At 49.0% G+C, this 24,440-nt stretch overlaps 1 protein-coding gene across 2 annotated transcripts in view; it reads right to left on the reverse strand.

Moving 5' to 3' along the window:
- The window catches only part of INPP5F (inositol polyphosphate-5-phosphatase F), a 34,262-nt gene extending 24,998 nt beyond the window's left edge, over positions 1-9,264 (reverse strand). For both annotated transcript variants that reach the window (XR_010792649.1, XM_066601359.1), the window contains exons 1-2: positions 9,046-9,264; positions 2,373-2,453 (exon numbers count right to left, since the gene is read on the reverse strand). Coding sequence is in view for 1 of the 2 variants with exons in the window: in XM_066601359.1 (XP_066457456.1) it covers positions 2,373-2,453; positions 9,046-9,142 (178 nt within the window). In the remaining variant the exon portion in view is untranslated. The remainder of the gene's footprint in view (positions 1-2,372; positions 2,454-9,045) is intronic.
- Between the last annotated feature and the right edge of the window lie 15,176 nt (positions 9,265-24,440).

Raw genomic sequence — 24,440 nt, forward strand, 5'->3', positions numbered from 1 at the left:
TCCACCTCATATCCCTCCCCCCCTTCTCCACCTCATATCCCTCCCCCCCTTCTCCACCTCATATCCCTCCCCCCCTTCTCCACCTCATATCCCTCCCCCCCTTCTCCACCTCATATCCCTCCCCCCCTTCTCCACCTCATATCCCTCCCCCCCTTCTCCACCTCATATCCCTCCCCCCCTTCTCCACCTCATATCCCTCCCCCCCTTCTCCACCTCATATCCCTCCCCCCCTTCTCCACCTCATATCCCTCCCCCCCTTCTCCACCTCATATCCCTCCCCCCCTTCTCCACCTCATATCCCTCCCCCCCTTCTCCACCTCATATCCCTCCCCCCCTTCTCCACCTCATATCCCTCCCCCCCTTCTCCACCTCATATCCCTCCCCCCCTTCTCCACCTCATATCCCTCCCCCCCTTCTCCACCTCATATCCCTTCCCCCCTTCTCCACCTCATATCCCTCCCCCCCTTCTCCACCTCATATCCCTCCCCCCCTTCTCCACCTCATATCCCTCCCCCCCTTCTCCACCTCATATCCCTCCCCCCCTTCTCCACCTCATATCCCTCCCCCCCTTCTCCACCTCATATCCCTCCCCCCCTTCTCCACCTCATATCCCTCCCCCCCTTCTCCACCTCATATCCCTCCCCCCCTCCTCCACCTCATATCCCTCCCCCCCTCTCCACCTCATATCCCTCCCCCCCTCTCCACCTCATATCCCTCCCCCCCTCTCCACCTCATATCCCTCCCCCCCCCTCCCTCCTACCTTATATTCTTCCCTCCCATCCCTTCTTTCCACCCCATGTCCCTCCCTCCCCACCATTCCTTTTTTCCACCTCATGTCCCTTCCCCCCCCCCCCTTCACCCCTCATGTCCCTTCCTCCTTCGCCCCTCATATCACATCCCCCCCTCCTCCCCCTCATATCCCTCCCCCCCCCTCCACCTCATATCCCTCCCCCCCCCCTCCACCTCATATCCCTCCCCCCCCCCTCCACCTCATATCCCTCCCCCCCTTCTCCACCTCATATCCCTCCCCCCCTTCTCCACCTCATATCCCTCCCCCCCTTCTCCACCTCATATCCCTCCCCCCCTTCTCCACCTCATATCCCTCCCCCCCTTCTCCACCTCATATCCCTCCCCCCCTTCTCCACCTCATATCCCTCCCCCCCTTCTCCACCTCATATCCCTCCCCCCCTTCTCCACCTCATATCCCTCCCCCCCTTCTCCACCTCATATCCCTCCCCCCCTTCTCCACCTCATATCCCTCCCCCCCTTCTCCACCTCATATCCCTCCCCCCCTTCTCCACCTCATATCCCTCCCCCCCTTCTCCACCTCATATCCCTCCCCCCCTTCTCCACCTCATATCCCTCCCCCCCTTCTCCACCTCATATCCCTCCCCCCCCTTCTCCACCTCATATCCCTCCCCCCCTTCTCCACCTCATATCCCTCCCCCCCTCTCCACCTCATATCCCTCCCCCCCTCTCCACCTCATATCCCTCCCCCCCTCTCCACCTCATATCCCTCCCCCCCCCTCCCTCCTACCTTATATTCTTCCCTCCCATCCCTTCTTTCCACCCCATGTCCCTCCCTCCCCACCATTCCTTTTTTCCACCTCATGTCCCTTCCCCCCCCCCCCTTCACCCCTCATGTCCCTTCCTCCTTCGCCCCTCATATCACATCCCCCCCCGCTCCTGTCCCTTCCTCCATGCCCGCCGTCGGCCACTGAAGCTAACAAACTACACAGAGCTCATCTTCACCCTCAGCTTTAATAAGTAGATCACAGGACGGAGGATTTACCGATCAGCATCCTCAACCTCAGTTATAAAGAGCCGTATACCCTGAGCTATAATAAGATCACCGGACGGAGGATTTACTGATCAGCGTCTTTATCTCCAGTTATAGAGCGCTGTATAGCCTGATCTGTAATTAAGGGGATCACTGAAGAGGGGGGGGGGGGGGATTTACTAGTTTACCAATCAGCGTCAGTTATTACAGAGTAGGGTATACATTTCTTTATAGGGAGATCGCTGGACAGAGGATTTACTGATCGGCATCTGCAGCAGGATTCCATTAAAATGTATAGAAAGGGTACAAAACAGCTCCAGAACATAGGATCCGAGAACGTGGCATCACTGAGCGGGTCAGCACAGAGACAGAAGAACCAGGAGAGCACTAAAGACTTCACAGGATCCGAGTGCAAGTCTCCGCAGGGGGTCACTTACATATAATTGTGACTTGCATCAGTTTTTATAGCTCATTCCTGGAGTTTGTCTGCACACGGGAGGCTTCACCCATCATGACCTCACCATCACATGAACCCAACCCAGACCTGGCCCAACGCCACCGGCGCCTGACTCACCCAGCAGCGTGATCTTACCTGCGTGAAGCTGCACCTTCCCGATCAGTCCTTCCACCAGCCCCAGGCAGATCGGGTTCCAGGCGAGAAGCAGGTCTGTGGCTGCCAAGAAAACAAAACAACTACTATGAAGTACAAGATGTCACGAGCTGCGGAGGACAACACATGTCTATGGGACTCGTCCACCATAACTAAGGTCAATGGACCGATCTGCTAATGTGGATTAATGCTGAGCTAAGGGTTAATTTCTCATCAGTTGTTCCACCAACAGGAGTTGCAAAGAAAAAAAAATGACATGTATTCCCCCGGCCTGGTAAAACGACCGCTACCCCTCAAAAAGAGAATCATATATAGTAAAGCTCTGCATAATCTTCCGCCAGGTCTCCAAACCTTTCTACCTCAGCAGGGATGTGAAGAGTTAATAAGTGCTGACCCACAAGTGAGGAATTAAGAGAGGATGCTACCGCCAGAATGCGGCTCCTAGACACTACCTAGTAGTATGCATATGTCTGGAGCGCCCAAGTCACATCCTTCAGTACAGGTTGGAGTCCGTCCAGTTAGTACGTCACCACGGCCTTCGGCGGTGCATTATAGAGGGCTGTCTGGTCATCATCTGCTAGAGATAAGTCAAGGACGGTGAGGAACATTCCCGGCCGCCTTCTCGACTCTTAAGGTCATCATGGCCCATTTTGACAGATGCTTCAGCCTCATATCGGCTGCAATAGTCCGTCTAAGAACCTCTACCGGCACGTCCCCCCCTCTCCATCCAGCCACCACCCCTACCGGCACGTCCCTCCCCCCTCTCCATCCAGCCACCACCCCTACCGGCACGTCCCCCCCTCTCCATCCAGCCCCCACCCCTACCGACACGTCCCACCTCTCCATCCAGCCACCACCTCTACCGACACGTCCCACCTCTCCATCCAGCCACCACCTCTACCGACACGTCCCACCTCTCCATCCAGCCACCACCTCTACCGACACGTCCCCCCCCCCCTCTTTCATTGTTTCCTCTCTCTCATCCGCCCACCACCTCTACCATCTGGTCCTCTTCTCGTGCCGAGCTTCTTGCGTTTCCGCCATCTAACTGACCTAAACTTTATATTTCTATCTCGGTGGGTGGTGCCACCACAATGCCTCTACAGCACGCCCGCTGTCTTGCGTTCTGCATAGATATCACAACACCCTTCTTATGGCAGCGCCGTTATACCCAAAACTACGACGCGCTTCTCAGCGGAACTCACATCTGACTTTTCTACACCGATTCCACCTCACAATGCCCTGCGATTTGCTATGGTTCCTCATGTGGATTTAGGACTTTAAGTTTTCCCAGCACAGACTTCGCATCAAGAAGCGACAGCATTTTTTTCCAAATGCAGTTTCCAGCAGTCACTTAGTTTTTATTTCTGCTAAAAGTCAAGCGATTCCTCACTCTGCACCCTGTCGGCGGCCGTATTGCGCAAATTCACTGTTTTCAACAATAATCGCCCCGTGTAAAGCTACCTCAATAATCCGAACCTCCCACTCCTATCTCCAAGCCTTACCCCGAGCTGCACCAATTCTCTGTAATGTGCTACCCTGAGCAATCAGGTTAATCTCCAACACCAACAGTTTTAATTTTAGGGATCCGCTCACATTACCTTATCTAGCTCTTCTCCGTTTACCCCTCCTATAACATTCCACCTCGGAACCAGCAGTCTTCATCCCGCACACACCCTACACCTTATATCTGCACATACACAACTTTATGTACACCACCCTATTGGACAGCCCAACCATCGTACTGAGCACTTGTACCTCGTGTCGCCCCTACCCCTCAGATTGCAAGCTCCTGTGAGCAGGACCTTCACCCTTATTTGAATTGCTGAGTCTGATTATCTGTACATGTTCCCTAGAAAACGTAAGGGGCTACAGAATAGGCAAGGGCTCCCGTATGTAAAGATGGATTTAGGCCACCTAGTTACACCCAGAACTCATACTTGGCAGGGACTTTCTTTTCTTCCTTCTCTGACTTTTGGTTCGCTTTCTCCAGCGCTTGAGCCAAAAAGCCTCCCGTGACCACCGTCTTGTGCTGGACTCCACATAGAGTTGTGAGATCACCTAATGACTCTCATGGAAAGATTTACACACAGCGGCCAAAATCCATCACTTAAGACACGGGCAACTCAGCAGAATCATCTGATGCAAACAGCCGGCCAACTGTTGTAGAGCGGCAGCCGGGCAATAACCGACCGGCCACGTGATGCAGCGACTGCCGGATGATAACTGTCTGCGTCCCTGAAAATATATACATGTACTGGGCAGCAGGTCCCATTAGTAAGGGGCTTCTATCTGGTTGCATGACCGACAGGGCGGCGGTGAGATGCGGTGAGCGATACAGACTTATGAGAAGTTGCACAGATGTGACGTTCGGAGCTTCAGATGCCCTGTCTACACGGGCCGGGCACAGTGCCAGGCCCACACCAGGCTTCATCCTCATCCTACGGCGATTATAGCCTTATGAAATCCCCATAAATCACCGGAGAACCGTAAACAGAAGGGACACAAAACGGCTATTATCACCATTGGTTTCTCCTTCCATTAGGATGCGCCCCAAACTGGCTAAAAAGTCATGTGTGACTTCAGGCCAAAGATGGCGCTACAGACTCTGGTCAGACCGCCCCTCGCTCTACGTATTCTCCAATCACAGTCAGGCGTCCACACTTCATCGCTCAACAGTGTGAAAAAAGGACTAGACAACGACTTTGTAGGACCTTTATCTGCACCACACAGACGCTGTAACTGACGGCACCAAACCTGCATCTGGCCTTAAGGGCGCAGGTCCTCCACCTCTGCCGAGAACATGAGGAGTAGCAATATTCCCGAGATATTGGGGACCTCCAACCCCCCCCCCCCCCCCCGGTGTATGGAGTCACCCCCCAGCAGGAGGATGCTGCTCTGAGCAGGATCCGCGGACAGTGCGGCCATTAATGTTACATGAGGCGGCGGCGATCCAGCTTTGCTTTCCTCTGTGTCACTCAGCTCTGCAGGTAGATGTCACACTGAATAATTAACAACTCCACAGCAGAGATCGGGAGAAATGTGACTGTATACCTTGGACACCGTACAACACTCACCCAGCCCAGAGCAAGATAAGAGAGTTGCCTCTGGCACTAGCAAAGTCATCGCAGCACCCCTTCGGTAGGGCAAGGTTACTGCCATCCTCAATCGGGCAGAGCAGCTACAATACAGCAGACAGAGGGGGTCATCTCCATCCAAACCTGGGCATAGGTGGTCACTACACTAGAGCAAGGTCATCGCCATCCAAACCTGGGCAGAGCAGCTACAATAGAGCGGGCGGGGGGCACCTACATCCAAACCCAGGCATAGACACTACACTAGGGCAAGGTCATCGCCATCCAAACCTGGGCAGAGCAGCTACAATAGAGCGGGCGGGGGGGCACCTACATCCAAACCCAGGCATAGAAACTACACTAGGGCAAGGTCATCTCCATCCAAACTCAGTTATAGGTGGCCACTACACTATGGCAAGGTCATCGCCATCCAAACCTGGGCAGAGCAGCTACAATAGAGCTAGCAGGGTGGGGTGGGTCACCTACATCCAAACCCAGGCATAGACACTACACTAGGGCAAGGTCATCTCGAGCCAAACTCAGTTATAGGTGGCCACTACACTAGAGCAAGGTCATCGCCATCCAAACCTGGGCAGAGCAGCTACAATAGAGCTAGCAGGGTGGGGTGGGTCACCTACATCCAAACCCAGGCATAGACACTACACTAGGGCAAGGTCATCTCCATCCAAACCCCAGAGAGCGCTCAGCTCAGAGGTTTGGTTTATGCACCAGCTTGCAACGGGGGGGAGTGAAACACCTGAACTCAATAATGAGGGAGGGTCCATATAAAGCCAAAAGTGTGAGCCCAGAACTAACCATATATACATGTCAAATATACATCCCCCCTCCTCAAGACCTGGGGTCCCATATAATCCGTTCCTGATACACCGATGCACCATAACATTGAACCCCCGCCCTAACATTGTGTTGGTCCCTCTCTGACCCATTGAGGCCCGGTCTCCACCAGACCCCTGAAGTGTCCTGTGGCACCAACGGCGGATCCTGCAAGTTGCTCAGGGCGGCCTCAGTGGTTCAGACTTGTTTCAGTCGGACGAGAGCATGGAGTAGTTGTCCCCTTTATCTCCTTGCCCTGTTTCTGCAGTGCAGCCGGGCACATTATCCTGCCGAGGACGCTATCATTAGGGCATCCCGCTGCCATGAAGGGGGTACTTGTTTCTACACATGATGCCAGGACCCAAGTACCCAGCAGAACATCACTCATGATGCCCGTTGGCTTGCCTTCTTCCTATCACGGTGCCATCTCTTCCCCAGATAAGCGACGCACTCAGCCGTCGGCATGATGCGACATGTGAGTCATCAGACCAGGCCGCCTTCTTCCATCGCGCCATGATCCAGTTCTGATGCTCATGTGCCAACTGTAGGCGCCTTCAGTGGTGGATGGGACACACATGGGCACTTTGACTGCAGTGAGACTACACCATGAGCTGCGATGCCCGGTGTGATCCGACATCTTTCCATCATCACCAGCAGGGACTTCATCAGTAATATGTCCTACAGTTGCTCTTCTGTGGATCGGACCACACAGGCGGCCTTCACCCATCACCCACCAATGAGCCTTGAGCGCCCATCACTTGTCCCTCCTTGGAGCATTTATGGTAGTTAATGAAAACCCCACAAGACCGGCCGTTCTGGAGGTGCTCGGACCAGCTGTCTACACATCACTGATTGGCCCCATACATCCCATAATACATATATATCACATCATATTTCCCATACTATATTACATATAGACAACCTATCCCCTCGACAGGCGCCACAGTCAGTGATAGTCACTTCAGTTGTGGGGTCTACGGATGTAGCAGACATTAACTTGACACTTAAAGGGATTTTCCAAGTAACTTTTATACTGCTAACATATAGGCCCCCCAAGTAAACACATACAGCGGCCCATACACACCGGCTCCGGCGCCGACCCTCTATGCACCCTGCCGAGCCTGCAGCCAATCACAGACCTGTGGTCGACCGGTGAGCAGCGGGGGGGAAATAGAGCTGCTGTGGGGGGCCGGACCGGTGAGAATAGGATTAGTTTTCAGAATAAGAATATAACCCCTTTAACTACTTTGGGACCCCTGAATGCGTTTAGACGCCCTGCGGTCCTGAAGGGTGTATGGAGGCGGCGCCGAGTGCGCCCGTGCCCAGCAGCTATCAGATGTTTGATAACAGCAGTCACTGGCGGCTGGCAGCGTTATCGCTGATCGTGGCAGTTAACTGTTTAGATACGGCGGTCAGAGCTGAACAGTCAGAGGCCGGGGGACCCCTCCCCACCCCCGCAGCACAATAAGAGGTGCCGATAGGGTAGCATAGCAGCCCGGAGCTTCCTGGAGCTTCCTGGAGGCTCCCAGACACGGACGCCCATTTAGTCCAGCTCCCAGACACGGACGCCCATTTAGTCCACACATTTAACTTTTTTTTAGAAAGTTTTTCCGTATATTAAAAAAAAAAATTTAAAATAATTCAGCGCCCCAAGCGGAGCCGCCGCTGTGCCTCGCCCGTCCTGCTGCTGCCCTATTATTAGACGTCCCCTTGGGTAGGCCAGGGTTTATATCGGGCACCGGGACGGATTTTCTCTCTTCTCATCCGACGTCACACTCTAGATTTACATATATATATATAATATTCGGCGTTCTCAAACGGAGCGCTCAGCCTAATAATAGCCCGGCGCTTCCTGTTCTCTAGGGATCACTTCTCATCTGGTTATCGTAGGCAGGATGACCCTGCCAGACAACACAGGATCCACCGTTCACAATAGGTGATGGCACAGCTCACCTCCTCCCCTCCCTGCAGAGGTCACAGAGCATGCACACAACACTCTCCTATAGACGTCTAGAGGTGATGGGCACAGCTGTCCAAGAGGGAGGTGGAGGATTCTGGAGATTTGGGGCAGAAGGATTTTGGACTAATAAAGCTCCTCAGATCCTCGTTCCCATAGAGCCCCCCGCCGACGGGGGGCACCCCGCTCCCCATAGAGCCCCCCGCCGACGGGGGGCACCCCGCTCCCCATAGAGCCCCCGCCGACGGGGGGCACCCCGCTCCCCATAGAGCCCCCGCCAACCCCGGCTCCCATAGAGTTACCACCAGAATTCAACTATCCGTCCTTAACTATCTGCCCCCGTCACAACCCCTACTCCCTCCGCCGCCTCCCCCTTACCAGCCCCCCCGTCTCACCTCCTCCCCGCTACCTAACTACCATCACCCCATCCACCCCGCTACCTGCCCCACTACCATCCTCAACTCCTTATTACCTATCCGCTCTCACTCACCCCCTCCCTCCTTGTTACCTGTCCCTTCTACCTCCCCCATCAACCCTCCGCCCCTGGTACCTGCCCTCGTCATACCCCCTACTCCCTCCGCCCCCCTATTACCTGCTCACCTCCCCTCCCTCACCCCCTTCTTCTCTCCCTTCTCCCTACCTGCCCCCACTACTATCCTCAGCTCCTCATCACCTGTCCCCTCCATCCCAGCTGTTCTCTCCCCACCTGTCCCCTCTCCCAGCCTCCTCTCCACCTCACCTTTCCCCTCTACCTCCCCACTCCATCTCCCCCCCTGTCCCTTGCACTGACCTGGCCGGCTGCTCAGGGTCCCGTCGTGGCGGCTGCACCACAGGGCCCGGTCTCCGCTCTGCAGGATGTAGTGGTCCTTGGCTTGGAAGAGCTCCATGGCCGGGAGCGGCGCCCCGCACTGTCCAGCGGGTGTGGCGACAAGCGCGGCTCTCACATCTCTGCTGCTACACAGGAGAGGTGGTACAGGCCGAACACTCTCCCCCCCGAGCCGGACATGGTTCGCTCTGACCTCGCCCACAACACACTCGGTCACCGCCCATTGGTCTGCACCGCTGACCACGCCCCACAGTACAAGGTGAATGACAGGTGATAGACCCTGGCTCCACCCCCGCCTGACATCACTCCGTGTTCGGCTCCGGCACCATGGAAACCGGACCCGGTAGGAACGACGCGGAGAGGAGCGGGCTGAGGCCGGCCAGTCATACACAGCCGGGGCGGGGAGCAGAGCCATAGGAATAAGGGCAACAGCGCCCCAAAATAGAGCTGGTCACAGTCAGTACCGCCATAACTGCGACAGCCACAGTGACTCAATACTACTGCCCGCTGACTAGGGTGGCGCAACCTTCCGAACAATTAAAAAAGGAACGACTGCAGTGGGCCCAGCAGTAATAGTGACACCCCTCCCCTCCCCCATAGTGGTCCCAGCAGTAATAGTGCCCCCCCCCCCCCCTCATATCGGTCCCAGCAGTAATAGTGACCACCATAGTGGGCCCAGCAGTAATAGTGACAGCCCTCCCCTCCCCCATAGTGGTCCCAGCAGTAATAGTGCCCCCCCCCCCCCTATATCGGTCCCAGCAGTAATAGTGACACCCCCTCCCCGCCCCCATAGTGGTCCCAGCAGTAATAGTGACCACCATAGCGGTCCCAGCAGTAATAGTGACCCCCCTCCCCACAGTGGCCGCAGTTATAATAGTGGTCCCAGCAGTTATAGTGACTCCCATAGTGGTCCCAGTAGTAACAGTGACCCCCCCCCATAGTGGTCCCAGTAGTAATAGTGACTCCCATAGTGGTCCCAGTAGTAATAGTGACTCCCATAGTGATCCCAGTAGTAATAGTGACCCACACAGTGGTCCCAGAAGTAATAGTGACTCCCATAGTGGTCCCAGTAGTAATAGTGATCACCATAGTGGCCTCAGTAGTAATAAGGGCTTTAGTAGTAATAGTGACTCTCATAGTGGCCTCAGTAGTAACAGTGACTCCCATAGTGGTCCCAGTAGTAATAGGGACTCTCATAGTGGCCTCAGTAGTAATAGTGACCCACACAGTGGTCCCAGTAGTAATAGTGACTCCCATAGTGGCCTCAGTAGTAATAGTGACCACCATAGTGATCCCAGTAGTAATAGTGACTCCCATAGTGGTCCCAGTAGTAATAGTGACCCACACAGTGGTCCCAGTAGTAATAGTGACTCCCATAGTGGCCTCAGTAGTAATAGTGACCACCATAGTGATCCCAGTAGTAATAGGGACTCCCATAGTGGCCCCAGTAGTAATAATGACTCCCATAGTGGCCCCAGTAGTAATAGGGGCTTTAGTAGTAATAGTGACTCTCATAGTGGCCTCAGTAGTAACAGTGACCCCCCATAGTGGTCCCAGTAGTAATAGTGACTCCCATAGTGGTCCCAGTAGTAATAGTGACCCACACAGTGGTCCCAGTAGTAATAGTGACTCCCATAGTGGCCTCAGTAGTAATAGTGACCACCATAGTGATCCCAGTAGTAATAGGGACTCCCATAGTGGCCCCAGTAGTAATAATGACTCCCATAGTGGCCCCAGTAGTAATAGGGGCTTTAGTAGTAATAGTGACTCTCATAGTGGCCTCAGTAGTAACAGTGACCCCCCATAGTGGTCCCAGTAGTAATAGTGACTCCCATAGTGGCCTCAGTAGTAACAGTGACCCCCCATAGTGGTCCCAGTAGTAATAGTGACTCCCATAATGGCCTCAGTAGTAACAGTGACCCCCCATAGTGGTCCCAGTAGTAATAGTGACTCTCATAGTGGCCTCAGTAGTAACAGTGACCCCCCATAGTGGTCCCAGTAGTAATAGTGACTCCCATAGTGGCCTCAGTAGTAACAGTGACCCCCCATAGTGGTCCCAGTAGTAATAGTGACTCCCATAGTGGCCTCAGTAGTAACAGTGACCCCCCATAGTGGTCCCAGTAGTAATAGTGACTCCCATAGTGGCCTCAGTAGTAACAGTGACCCCCCATAGTGGTCCCAGTAGTAACAGTGACTCCCCATAGTGGTCCCAGTAGTAACAGTGACTCTCATAGTGGCCTCAGTAGTAACAGTGACCCCCCATAGTGGTCCCAGTAGTAACAGTGACTCCCCATAGTGGTCCCAGTAGTAACAGTGACTCCCCATAGTGGTCCCAGTAGTAACAGTGACTCCCCATAGTGGTCCCAGTAGTAACAGTGACTCTCATAGTGGCATAGTGGCCTCAGTAGTAATGGTGACTCCCATGCTGGACACAGTAGTAACAATGACCCCTGTTAGTGGTTCCATAAGTAATAATAATGATAGGTGAAAAAAGGTCAGGATAGCGCTTCCAGAGTATACTGATATATTATATCATATGCATGAAAATAATATTCTGCCACACTCACCCGGTGCTCAGTGAAGATCCTGTTTATAGGATCTTCACTCACACCCTTTATCCAAGTCGTCTTATATGTGCTGTGCCTCCGTTTCTCTGATGTCCTGCTGGGCCAGTCAGCTGGGGAGCCGCGTACACCTCCGTCTCTCTCAAGAGAGCCGCTCAAAGAAAGTCCGTATGTGAAAAAATGTGCAGATCCGCGCTCCGAGAATCGGCACTTTGCAACAAGTTTATTAACACATTCACACAACGCGTTTCGTCCCTACATATGGGACTTTTTCAAGTGTCTTGAAAAAGTCCCATATGTCCCATATGTAGGGACGAAACGCGTTGTGTGAATGTGTTAATAAACTTGTTGCAAAGTGCCGATTCTCGGAGCGCGGATCTGCACATTTTTTCACGTACGGACCATAAGTAATAATGGTTCTCATAGTGGTCTCAATAGTAATAATATCTCCTATAGTGGACCAAGTAGTACTAATGACTCCCATAATGCCTCCAGTAGTGGTTGCCCCAGTAATAATTGTGAACCCTATATTGGCCCCAGTACTAATCGGGCCTGCGTTAGTGGTCCCAATAGTAATTCTAAGCCTATTAGTGGCCTCAGTGGTAATAATGACCCACATAGCTTTCCCAGCAGTAATAATGACCCACATAGTTATCGCAGTAGTAATAATGCCCACATTAGTGGTCCTAGGAGTAATAGTAACCCCTATAGTGGCCCCAATATTAATACTGACCGCTGTTAATGTCCCAGTAGTAATAATGACTTGCATAGCGGCTCCAATAGTTGTTGCCTCATTAGTAATTGTGACTCCCATAGTGGTCCCAGTAGCACTAAGTCTTACATTAGTGGCCCCAGTAGTAATACTGACCCCTCTAGTGGCCCCAATAGTGATAGGGTCTGCTTTAGTGGCACCATTAGTAATAGTGTCACAAGTATTAATATTGTCTCTCGTAATGGACGTCCAGCCAGGCCCCAATAGTAATTCCGAGTCCATTAGTGGCCGTAGTAGTAATAGTGATCTACATAGTTGCCGCAGGAATAATAGTGACCTCCATAGTGGCCCCATTAGTAATAATGACTTCCATAGTGGCCCCATTTGTAATAGTACCTGTGTTAGTGGCCATAGTAGTAATAGTGACTCCAGCATTAATTGTGTCTTTTGTAATGGACCTCCAGCCATGAAGCAACCCAACAAGCAATGAACTCACTCCATCTGCAGCTGTGACTCCGACCTCTCCTCCCAGTGTCTGCATTACGTGCAGTCCAGCATCTGCATTCAAGAACGCATGTACCTGCAGAAGCCGAGGAATGGAAGCATGTGATCCAAAGCATAGAATCCTAGAAGGGTAGAGTTGGAAGGGACCTCCAGGGTCATCGGGTCCAACCCCCTCCTCAGTGCAGGATTCACTAAATCATCCCAGACAGATGTTTGTCCGGCCTTTGAACACTTCCATTGAAGTATCAATGAAGCAGCCGAAGGATCAGGAGTCAGCCAGCACCCATACTGCTCAGGAAGCGGTACAAGGCTCTCACGCAGGAGAACAACGAAGAGGTGCATCAAGAAATGCCTCCACCCACAGTCTAGTTAGCACTCAAAATCCTCTTGGATGGAGAAAGAGAAGTGTTGTGGTTGTGAAGAAGAGAAGGAGAGCGGTGCATGTGGGGGTTCCGTATTGAGAGGAACAGAGACAGCTGTCTGCAGACCTGACCTAACCCCACGAGAGGTGTGCTATTTTCCAGGTGCACTAATCAAGAATGTGTCTGATGGGCTATCAAGACTGTTCAGTCCTACAGAACACCACCCATTCCTACTAATACATGTAGGGGCAAATGACACTGCAAAAAAGGACCTTGCAACTATCTGCAGAGACTTTGAAGACCTCAGCAAGAAAGTGAAGGAATTAGAAGTACAGGTGGTCTTCTCATCCATCCTCCCAGTGGATGGCCATGGAATAAGGAGATGGAACAGGATTCTAGATGTGAACAACTAGCTGCGTCAATGGTGCCATCAGCAAAGATTTGGATTTCTAGACTATGGAGTGAATTACCTATATGATGGACTGCTCACTAGAGACTGGTTGCAGCTTACAAAGACAGGAAAGCATCAATTTGGCAGGCGCCTTACTACACTCATAAGGAGAGCTTCAAACTAGAACAATATAGGAAGGGAAGTGAAAGGCCAGATAAAAATAGACAGTTAATACATTTCAGAACCTCGCTATTACAAGTGGAAAGAAAGAACAAATGCAAACAAATTAGAAGGAAAGTAGAGGAGCAAGAGACACCGATCACAAACAAAAACTTTACACAAATTCACAGAGCATGGGAAACAAGCAGACTTGGAGCTTCTAACACAGGAAGAGAAATATGATGTCATAGGCATCGCAGAAACTAAATATGATGTTACTCAAGATTGGAATACAAGGCTTAAAGGGGTTCTGACACGAAAAATGTTTTTATGCTTTAACAGCCATTGTTCCCTGGTCTGCCTAATGGACAAAGGGAACCCACGATTTTTGGCCTGTTAAAGCATAAAAACTCTTACTTTGTGTTCCATTGTTGTTGTGCTGCAGGGGTCATCTCCCAGCAGGTAGTCTTCTTCCTCCGACGAGTGGGATTGCGCTCAGTCACAGAAGAGAGATGCCCTCTAACAGGAGTCAGGACGGGCCGCCTCTCCACTGCGCATGTGCAGCACTCGGGAGCTCAGCCAGGACGGACGGGCCGCCCACAGCAAGCACTGCTTGCGACGTGCTTGCCTTGGGCGGCCCGACCGTTCACCTCAGAAGTGACTGACGGACGGAGCAGAGTAGGAAGCAGTCATTTTGACCACTCTCCTCTGCTTCAAGAAGCCACAGAAGAGGATGCCGGATGGAGGGGACATGCCTGGCAATTGGTCCTGGCCAGGCAAGGTAAGCAAAAAAAATTTTTTTTCATGTCAGAACCCCTTTAAAGGATACAACTTATTTATAATAAACAGAGCTAATAAGAGAGGAGGAGGTGTTGCGTTGTATGTTATGAAAACATAAGTCCCCACAGAGACTCAAGCTTCAGAGCTGGGAGTTCTGTAGAAACTGTCTGGGTAAGAATACAAGGAGAGAACAACAGAAAGGACACCATTGTAGGCATTTACTATAGGCCGCCTCGACAAGCAGAAGGTATGGAGGAACTCTTTCTACATCAGATGGCCAAGCTCTCAAAAAAGCCCAACATAGTGATGATGGGAGATTTTACCGATCTAGACATTTGTTGGGAATCTCTCAGGTAAAAGTAATGGATCCAACAGATTCTTATCCGCTCTTGCTGACAACTTTATCTTCCAAAAGAAAACAAGGGGATCTGCTATCTTGGACCTAATTTTTACCAACCGTGAGGAAATGGTTGAAGAAGTCAGGGTGACCGGGACTTTAGGAGGCATTGATCATGATATCCTTGAATTTTGGATACCAAATGAAGGAAGACCTGAGAAGACTCAGACTTCAAGGTTATATTTCAGAAAGGCAGATTTTAGTGAACTCAGAACGAGGGTAAGAAGGATCCAATGGCTGGATGTTCTTAAGGACAGAAATGTCCAAGGAGGTTGGGAAACATTGTTGGAATGAGATTCCCAAAGCACAACCGTTAACTATCCCTAAAAGAAGGAAGAAGAATGAGCATTTAAAGAAACCAGGATGGATGAACGCAGAACTAAAATACATGCTAAAATGGAAGAAAAATATGTTTATCGAATAGAAAGAGGGGGGAAATCTAAAGAAGAATATAATGCGGTCTGTAGAAACTGTAGGTCAAGTGTCAGAAAAGCTAAAGCTAATAATGAATTGTGGCTTACAAGAAAGGCCAGAAGTAATAAAAAAAAGGATTTTGGGGTATGTCAAACGCAAAAGAAAAGGCCAAGATTTTATAGGATGTTTACAGGATAAAAATGGTAAATTGCTTAAAAATGATGTTGAGAAGGCTGAACTTTTAAATTCCTATTTTGTATCTGTTTTCTCTCAGAAAGTAAATGCAACATTAACTGATCTCCCCTGTGCTATTGAGGGAATAAAAGAATGCTATCTGTAAGCAGAGAGATGGTGAGGGAACACTTAGCTAACTTAAATGAATTCAACTGTCCACGTCCAGATGAATTACATCCTAGGATACTTATCCCCGGGAAGAACTGTCTGACTGATACATAAAACTTAACGTTTAATATTTAATTCATAAAATAAATTTGTGGACAAACACGTACAAAAAGTATTTAAAATGATAGTCACACCACCCTCAGATATTAGGGAAGGCTCTTTATATAGAGCCTAAGGAATTCCACAGACCCCCTAGAGATCAGGTGCATATGCCACTTAATGCCCAAACTTATGCGTTCCGAATAGTGGGCATAGACACTGTCTCAACTACAAGGAGTGGGTACTGGAGTAATGGTTCAATTTATGGACTCACAGTGTATACCCACACACACCCCTTTTGAAGGTAAGGTGTAAATGTATACGCCACCTTAATGCCCAAATTGTACGTTCCAAGTGGTAGGTATAAACACATGTCCCATCTACAAGAAGTGGGTACTAGCGTGATTATTCCACTTCTGAACTCATAGTGTACAGTGACAGTATATGGGGGAAAGGGACTGTCCCATATATTCCTTATGGGGTGACCTATGTCAGGTTTCACTAATATAGGGTGAAGCAAGAGTGGTTGTCACCTCCACTATTTAAGTGGGTAGGAAAGGACAACATATAGACTCTACTCCTCCAACCCTATACAACCGCCTGAATGTGGTCTAACGCGGTCTAATATTGCCGCAGTAGAAACCCACAATCAAGGTATCCGCATCAATGTGGCATCACACGGTTTGATATTGCCGCATTAGAAGCCCATATAAAGATGTGGTAGCTCTGTCTTTATGCGCATCAATGTGGCATCACACGGTTTGATATTGCCGCATTAGAAGCCCATATAAAGATGTGGTAGCTCTGTCTTTATGCTCAATTGAATGGTCGGACTTGGTGAACATCAACCAAGTCACTCTCAATAGGCCACTCTCAAACATCAATTTAGATCGTCAATCTCAATCTCAATCTCTCAATCAACGCGTTTCCACAACAGGTAAGTATACCCATTGCTTCATCAGGATTGAAAAAGTACTGAATAGTAGAGGTTTTTTTTTTTTGTTTTTTTTGTTTTTTTTCCCCCCCTCTTTTTTTTCTCAGTCACTCAGTGCTTTTGTAACCTATAATTTTAAAGTAGGTAGATGAGACTTATTTAAGTCAATGTGATATCCTAAGCTCCCTATTCCACTTAGTTTAATAGTGGCGATTAAGGGCTAGTTAGAAATGAAGTGCAGCAACCCATATGGTTAGGGTGCAGTTTGTAGCAACAGGCAGCTACATAGACAGAGGCAGCAATGGTCAGTGAAACCAGTGCCCCATCTTAAATACTGTAGGCTCCGCCCACATTAGCTTTGTGGGAGTGTCTCCAGCCCCAATCAGGGCTAACACAATCCAACACACACCCCTCCGTCGATTGCGCCGCGTCATCACGTAGGGGCGTCACCACGTCATCGCACAGACATGTGACCAATCTAGATGTCTCCCTCTCGTCTAGTATGGTGACGCTTGGTTGTTACGTCACGACGTACGGCCGTGCCGCGTCCCGGAGTGAGCGCCGCCTATCTGTATGGCGTATCCAGCGCTCACAGAACGTAACGTGATGACGCGGCAGTGTCGCGTCGTATAGCGCCGCCTCCCTGTATGACGTCTCCAGCGCTAACGGAACGTAACGTGATGACGCGGCTATATCGCGTCGTATAGTGTCACCTCCGCGACGTGTCGCCTAGCGATAGCCAATGGGAGATGGGTAGTATACGCGGATCCTCCCTCCCAGGATTCTGTTCGTGGCGCATGCGTAGTAGCTCTATTTACGGACTTAGTCCCGAATGAGTTGGCGCCTGCGCCGCCGCTCTCCTTACGGACTTAGTCTACAATTACCTCACGCATGCGCTGCCGCTTTTAATCCGGACATAGTCCCAAATGAAGTGGCAAATATATGATGGTTTAGCTAGGTTACAATGTCTTATGGTATATTTATCAAGTCTAGGGGCATTGCCTTGATATCGGAGATATCCCCTACTAGTGAAAATGAGGATGGAGGGGTCAGAGTTGTATCTGGAGGCATAAAAATCCACACTCCAGCGATAAAGGAGGTCATAAATCTCAGTGTCATATTTATATTCATTAATTAGTGTTGGGATACAAGCACATCTGGAGGTAAGTATAGTCATCAGATACCAGATGAATGATTAAACGTATATTTCCCCTAAACATCTATTCTAACTTCATGTCAGTTGTTGGAATACTGAACATACGAATAGGACTATTAAAGCAACGCATATCCTTTAGGTGGAGGTGTCGTGGAAGCCCGTGCCTATTGAACGTCATGCATACCTGATATATATATAATTCATTGTAGTCATGGATAATCAGGCATACCTCTATGAAAACCTTCCATATACTCGGAAGGGGGTAGATAGAACTCCCTATGTTAGTAATACCACTGGAGTATGTGTATAGCAGTATTATCGTATTGTTGGAGCGCCAGATCGTAGTTTTTTGGAACCGTCGGAAGTCCCATACCCGGCAGATTCGGATAAAGGTAAGTAAATACCCGGATATAGAGGGAGATTGTTAGTATTTCTTGTGTGTTGGTTGCCAATGATTAAGGACACTTTACAATTCCGTCAGATACAGCGGGTACTACGTAGGAGAATAGACATGTTGCATTTAGTGCTATATAGATTATCAAATAAATGCAGTGAAAGATAGAGTTTCATTGAGGCCTTTTGGTGCGCACGTGTCTAATCTATAGATCCACGTGCATTCTTTCTGCAGAAGCCTCCTGTCTAGATTGCCTCTCCTCCCATTGTCCCTAACGCATTCAATTCCTCGAAAGGTCACTAAGTCTGGGTTACTACCGTGCGCCTCTTTCATGTGTACTGCTAAGCTCGTCTGCTCCTTCCTATTGATGTTCCCAATGTGGGCTAACACACGACGACGTAATTGCTGCTTCGTTTTCCCTATGTATACCAAAGGACAAGGACATGAAGCCAGATAAATGACCCCACTTGTACGACAATTGATAAATTCTCTGATGTGGTATATTTTCTGTGATGACGGACTAGTGAAGGTTGTACTTTTCTGCATGTATTTACACGCTTTGCAGCTACCACATGGAAACGAGCCTTTTGGTGCTTCTGCTGGAAGCCATGTTGTATTTGTCGGTACATGGGATAGGTGACTATGTACCAACCTATCCCGTAGATTTCTTCCTCGACGATAGGTTATCAATGGCCTAATTGGTAGGAAGTCCTTCAGATCACCATCTTTCATCAATATGTCCCAATGTTTCATGAGTATGTTACGTACGTCTTGCGATCTGTCATCGAAGCTGCCAATTATTCGTGTCTCTTCCGATGTGGACTTCTGCTTCGGTTCCAGTAAATCCTCTCTCCTTAGCTCAGCCGCTTTCATCTCTGATTGCTTAATGACTTCTTCTGGTACCCCCTGTCTCTAAACCGTCTGTGCATCTCTGCAGATTTGACATTATAGTCACTATCATTGGAGCAGTTACGTCTTGCTCTAATAAATTGACCCTTAGGTATTCCGCGTTTGAGCAGGGTCGGATGGTGACTGGACCAATGGAGCAGGGTGTTCGTAGCTGTCTGTTTCCGAAAGATAGTAGTCTCAATACAATTATCCTTTGTCCGTGAAATGGCCAAATCCAGGAATGTTATTTTATCAGGGTCAATCTCTGCTGTTAGAAACAGATTGAGATCGTTTTTGTTCAGATGTGCAACGAACTCAAGAAAGTCGTTCGCGGGGCCTGTCCAAAGTACCAAAATATCATCGATAAATCTGATCCACAGTTCTATGGATGTTGTCCACTTTTCGTTTTCTTCACTGAACACCTTCACTTCCTCCCACCAGCCCAGGTACAGGTTGGCATAGCTGGGGGCACAAGGGCTCCCCATAGCCGTACCCCTGAGCTGATTTGACATCCTAGGATACTGAAGGAGGCAGCTGCCACGTCCATGCCACACACGAACATCTTTTTCAGCACGGGTGATGATTACCACTATAGAAGCTGAAAGACTATTGCACTGAAGAACAGTGCGCACCACAACAGAAATATGTAGCCCAGTTGTAAAGCCCGGGCGAAACAATAGTACTTCACTCAGCACGGTAATAGGGAACGTACACACGGTTGGAAAAAGCCGCATACCACACTATGTGGGACTGTAGCACCACTCCAGGGAGAGGGAAGGAAGCCTGGCCCTAAACTATCAGGAAGGTGACGGGTCCCTGCCTAAAGCGGGGACATTGCCTTGATAAAAGGCGTCCCCACTGTCTTCTTTCTGATTATCCCTATAGGTACCCCTGGAGAGATAAACTGACACCAAAAAGTAACAATAATAAGGGAAACCAAAATACAACTCACAGCAAGCAAACAGCACTTATCTGAACACATAGCAATTCATCCAACCTAGAGGAACACCAGACTCAAGCCTATCCTCTAGAGAACTGAATAAGCAGCACAGAACACCAAGAGGGGTGAGAATATATAGCCACTCTGCATCTGAAAAACTGGCAGAGTGAATAGAAAACCACACCTCCACTCTACTCCCAGGCATGACTAATCCAGCATGCAACAGGTCCTTGCCTGTGTTGAAACCACCATGCTACGATGTTGTCACGACTGACAAGCCATGACAGCAGCAGAGGTAATTGCTGAACCATTCGCCAGAGAAGGGCAAATGTTGCGCCTATCTTCAAAAACGGGAAGAAGGTGGACCCAGGAAACTACAGGCCTGTGAGCCTGACTTCTATACTGGCAAAGATCTTTGAACAAATTATTAAACAGCATATATGCAGATATTCGGGTGGGAATGGAGTAACTAACCAGAGCCAGCATGGCTTTATAACAAACAAGTCATGCCAGACGAATCTAATTTCCTTCTATAACAGAATCACCAACTGGGTTGATCAGGGAAATGCGGTGGATATAGTATATCTTGACTTTAGTAAAGCATTTGACAAAGTATCTCATTACCATCCCTATTGAAAAATTTACCAACTATGGGATTGACAAGGCAACTGTTTGGTCAATTCATAACTGGCTGAGTGATCGTACTCAAAGAGTGGTCATAAATAGCTGCACATCCAAGTGGAAGAATGTATCAAGTAGGGACCACAAGGCTCTGTCCTAGGCCCAGTGTTGTTGAACATTTTTATAAATGATCTAAATGAGGGAAATGAGGGGAAACTGATCAAATTTGCTGACAATACAAAGATGGGAAGGATAGCTAACACTAGAGAAGACTCAAAAAAATCTAGACAAGCTTGCACAGTGGGCAGTGACTAACAGAATGATATTTAACAATGGAAAAAACAAAGTCCTACATCTGGGTAAGAAAAATCGAAAAAGCACATACAGGATGGGAGGAATTTGGCTAAGCAGCAGCACATGTGAAAAAGACTTGGGTATACTAATGATCATAGACTGAACATGAGTCAACAATGTGATGCAGCAGCAAAAAAGGCAAACACAATTCTGGAATGTATTAAGAGAAGCATAGAGTCTAGAGCACAGGAGGTAATTATCCCTCTCTACTCTTCCTCAGTCAGACCTCATCTGGAATACTGGGTCCAGTTCTGGGCACCCCACTTTAAAAAAGACATTGACAAACTGGAGCAAGTTCAGAGAAGAGTTACCAAGATGGTAAGCGGTCTGCAAACCATGCCATATGAGGAACGATTAAAGGATCTGGGAACGTTTAGCTTGCAGAAGAGAAGGCTGAGAGGAGACTTAATAGCTGTCTACAAATATCTGAAGGGCTGTCACAGTGCAGAGGGATCAGCCCTATTCTCATTTGCACAAGGAAAGACTAGAGGCAATGGGATGAAACTGAAGAGGAGGAGACAGAGTAGATACTGTCAGAAAGTTTTTTTCTAATAGGGTAATCAACGAGTGGATCAGGTTGCCACGGGAGGTGGTGAATTGTCCTTCAATGAAAGTTTTCAAACAAAGGCTGGACAGACATCTGTCTCCGATTCTTTAATGAATTCTGTATTGAGCAGGGGGTTGGACCCCATGGTCCTAGAAGTCCCTTCCAACTCTATGATTTTATGATAGTGACAGCTATAGTGCCCTAATAGCAATGTTAGCTAATCAGTAACAGGGGACTGTAAAAAACACAGCACCCTAATAATATGACAGGCACAGTGCCCTCTGACTTTTGCTAGTGAAAAAGGTGGTGGAACTTTCAAAGATGTCAGAAAATGAATTTGGCGGTGGCACTGCTAAAGGCATTTAACAGTGATAGTTGGAGGTCTTCGTGGCGCTTGTAAAGGCATTTGCTAGTAATGATGGAGTTCTTGGTGGCACTGGTAAAGGCATTTGTTAGTGATAGTTGGAGGTCTTCGTGACACTGATAAAGGTATTGGCTAGTGGTCCTGGTAACACCGGCTTTGGTTAGTGGTGGTAATAGTGGCACTGAAAAAAACCTTGGCTAGTGGTTGTGGAGTTGATGATGGCTCTAGTACGGCATTTGATAGTGATTGTGGAGGTCCTGGTAACTAGCTTTGGCAAGTTAAGGTGATAATGGTAATGATTGACTAGTGATGGTAGAAGTCTTGGTTGCACTGTTAAAAGGGCATTGACTAGTGGTGGTGGCAGTGATAAAGGCATTTGTAAGTGGATGGTGGAGGTCCTGGTAACAATTTGCAAAGGCTTTGGTTAGTGATGGTGGTAGTGGCACTGAAAAAGGCATTGGCTAGTGGCAGAAGTACTGGTGACAATGGTAAAAGTATGGTCTAGAGGTTGTTGAGTTGGTGGCGACACTGGTAAAGGCTATGGCCAGTGAAAGTAGTGGCACTGGTAAGTGCGTTGCCTAGTGATGGTGGGGGTCCTGCTAGTGTTAGCGGCTCGTACTCTGGTCTCATTTGTTTGCCAGAGGTTGCTAAAAATGGTTGTTATTTACAAAAGATTTCTTCATCACTGCTTGCGCTGCCATATGACAAATAGGTTCCTTGTAGGGAGGCAATACCTCCTGCCAAACCAAAGGACCACTCATAGGAGACACTGGCAGTTGGACAGCCAGGACCTGCATGACCAACCAGACTTGGCGAAGTGAGGCAGCTGGGTGGGTTCTGACCATTCTGGATTAGATTGGGAGTGAGGGAACTGATAGAGAGCAAACATTCACAGTTTTACCTGTAATGACATATTGTGGATCACGACAGCCAATTGGGAAACTTCTTATTGGACACATGTTTCAAATAAAATAAATAAATGTTATTTGTATAGCGCCAACTTATTCCGCAGCGCTTTCAGGTAATTATTACTTATTACCCCCCACCAAGCTGGGTTCTCATTTTACCGACCTCAGAAGGATGGAGTCAACCTTGAGCCGGCTACCTGCCTCACACGGGGATCGAACTTGCAACCTTCAGGTCGTAGGCGAGAACTTACACTCTGTGATCCAGTTTTTGCACTCTCTTGCCCCCTGGAATCTCGCCTTTATCTTTCTGGGGCTGTAGCTGAGCGTCTGGTTTTATAGCCCATCAGTGCAATGGAACGGCGAGTTGTGCATTCAGACATGTTAGATGGAGCACAAGCGTTGTATTCGGCTGACTGTGCAGCGCCTGTTGGTCAGAACGATTCCGGCCCTCCTCCTCTGAACCATTTTGGTGGTGAGTTGTTTCCATCCACAAGATCCCCTTTCACTGGATATTTTTTCTCATTCGCGCCATTATCGGCATACTTTCCACACTGTTGCACAAGAAAACCCCATGTGGTTGGCAGCGAAATCCTGGCCCGGCTGGTCTAGCACCGATGACCCGGCCTCGTTGGAAGTTGCTCAGATCGCTGGATTCTTTTATCTATTGTGAATTCACGATGAAACCGATCCACGGAAAACTCGTCATGTGATTTTATGTTGCATTTCCATACAGGGAAGCTCCAATGATGAAAGGGCCGGGGGCTCTAATAAAGGGGCCATTCAGTGTGACCTTTAAGGACCCCGGTGAGCCTTTCAGGTCATCAATAAGCTACCACCAAGTTAACACAAATGGTCTCATAATCTGCTCTATATCATTGGGTCCTAAATCATTTCAATTTCCGGAATAATTTTTTGCTGCTTCTCCTTTATTTTTTAAGACCTCTGATCTTTCTAAATAAAACATGGATCTTCCTAAGTCAGTAACCAGAATTATACCTGAAGGGAACTGCTAAAACCCAAAGACATCATATTCATAGTCCCTGGGAGCCCCAAAGGGTCAGCTGATGCACCTGGGCAACAAGGGAATAGTAATCTGTTGCCATCTAGTGGTTACTATTGCAAACTGCTTTTCAACACCGAAGACACAGAAGATCTGAGCTGCGAACATTCGGAAATGGTCATATATAACCCAACTGCATGCAAACCCTGTTCTGACCAGTGGACATTCTAGGACTGACTGGCATTGTCTGGTATGGATTGGAACTGACTGACGTGAACCGGTAATTACTGTCAGCAGCTGGTCCAGATTGGCATTGACTGGCATATGAGCTCCTCCTTGACTGACTATGTTCAGCTGACTTTTGATAGTGAATTCCTTTGGCTTTTCAGTCCCATTCTCTTCTGCCAGGTTTACATGTTGCAGATATTAGAGTATGGTCACACACAGTGGAAAATCGGAACTTTAAATCTGCATCAAAGTGAGCATGCACCATGCAGATTCTGATGTAGATTTCAATATACACTATGTT

The sequence above is a fragment of the Eleutherodactylus coqui genome, chromosome 4 (assembly GCF_035609145.1).
Source record: "Eleutherodactylus coqui strain aEleCoq1 chromosome 4, aEleCoq1.hap1, whole genome shotgun sequence".
NCBI lineage: Eukaryota > Metazoa > Chordata > Amphibia > Anura > Eleutherodactylidae > Eleutherodactylus > Eleutherodactylus coqui.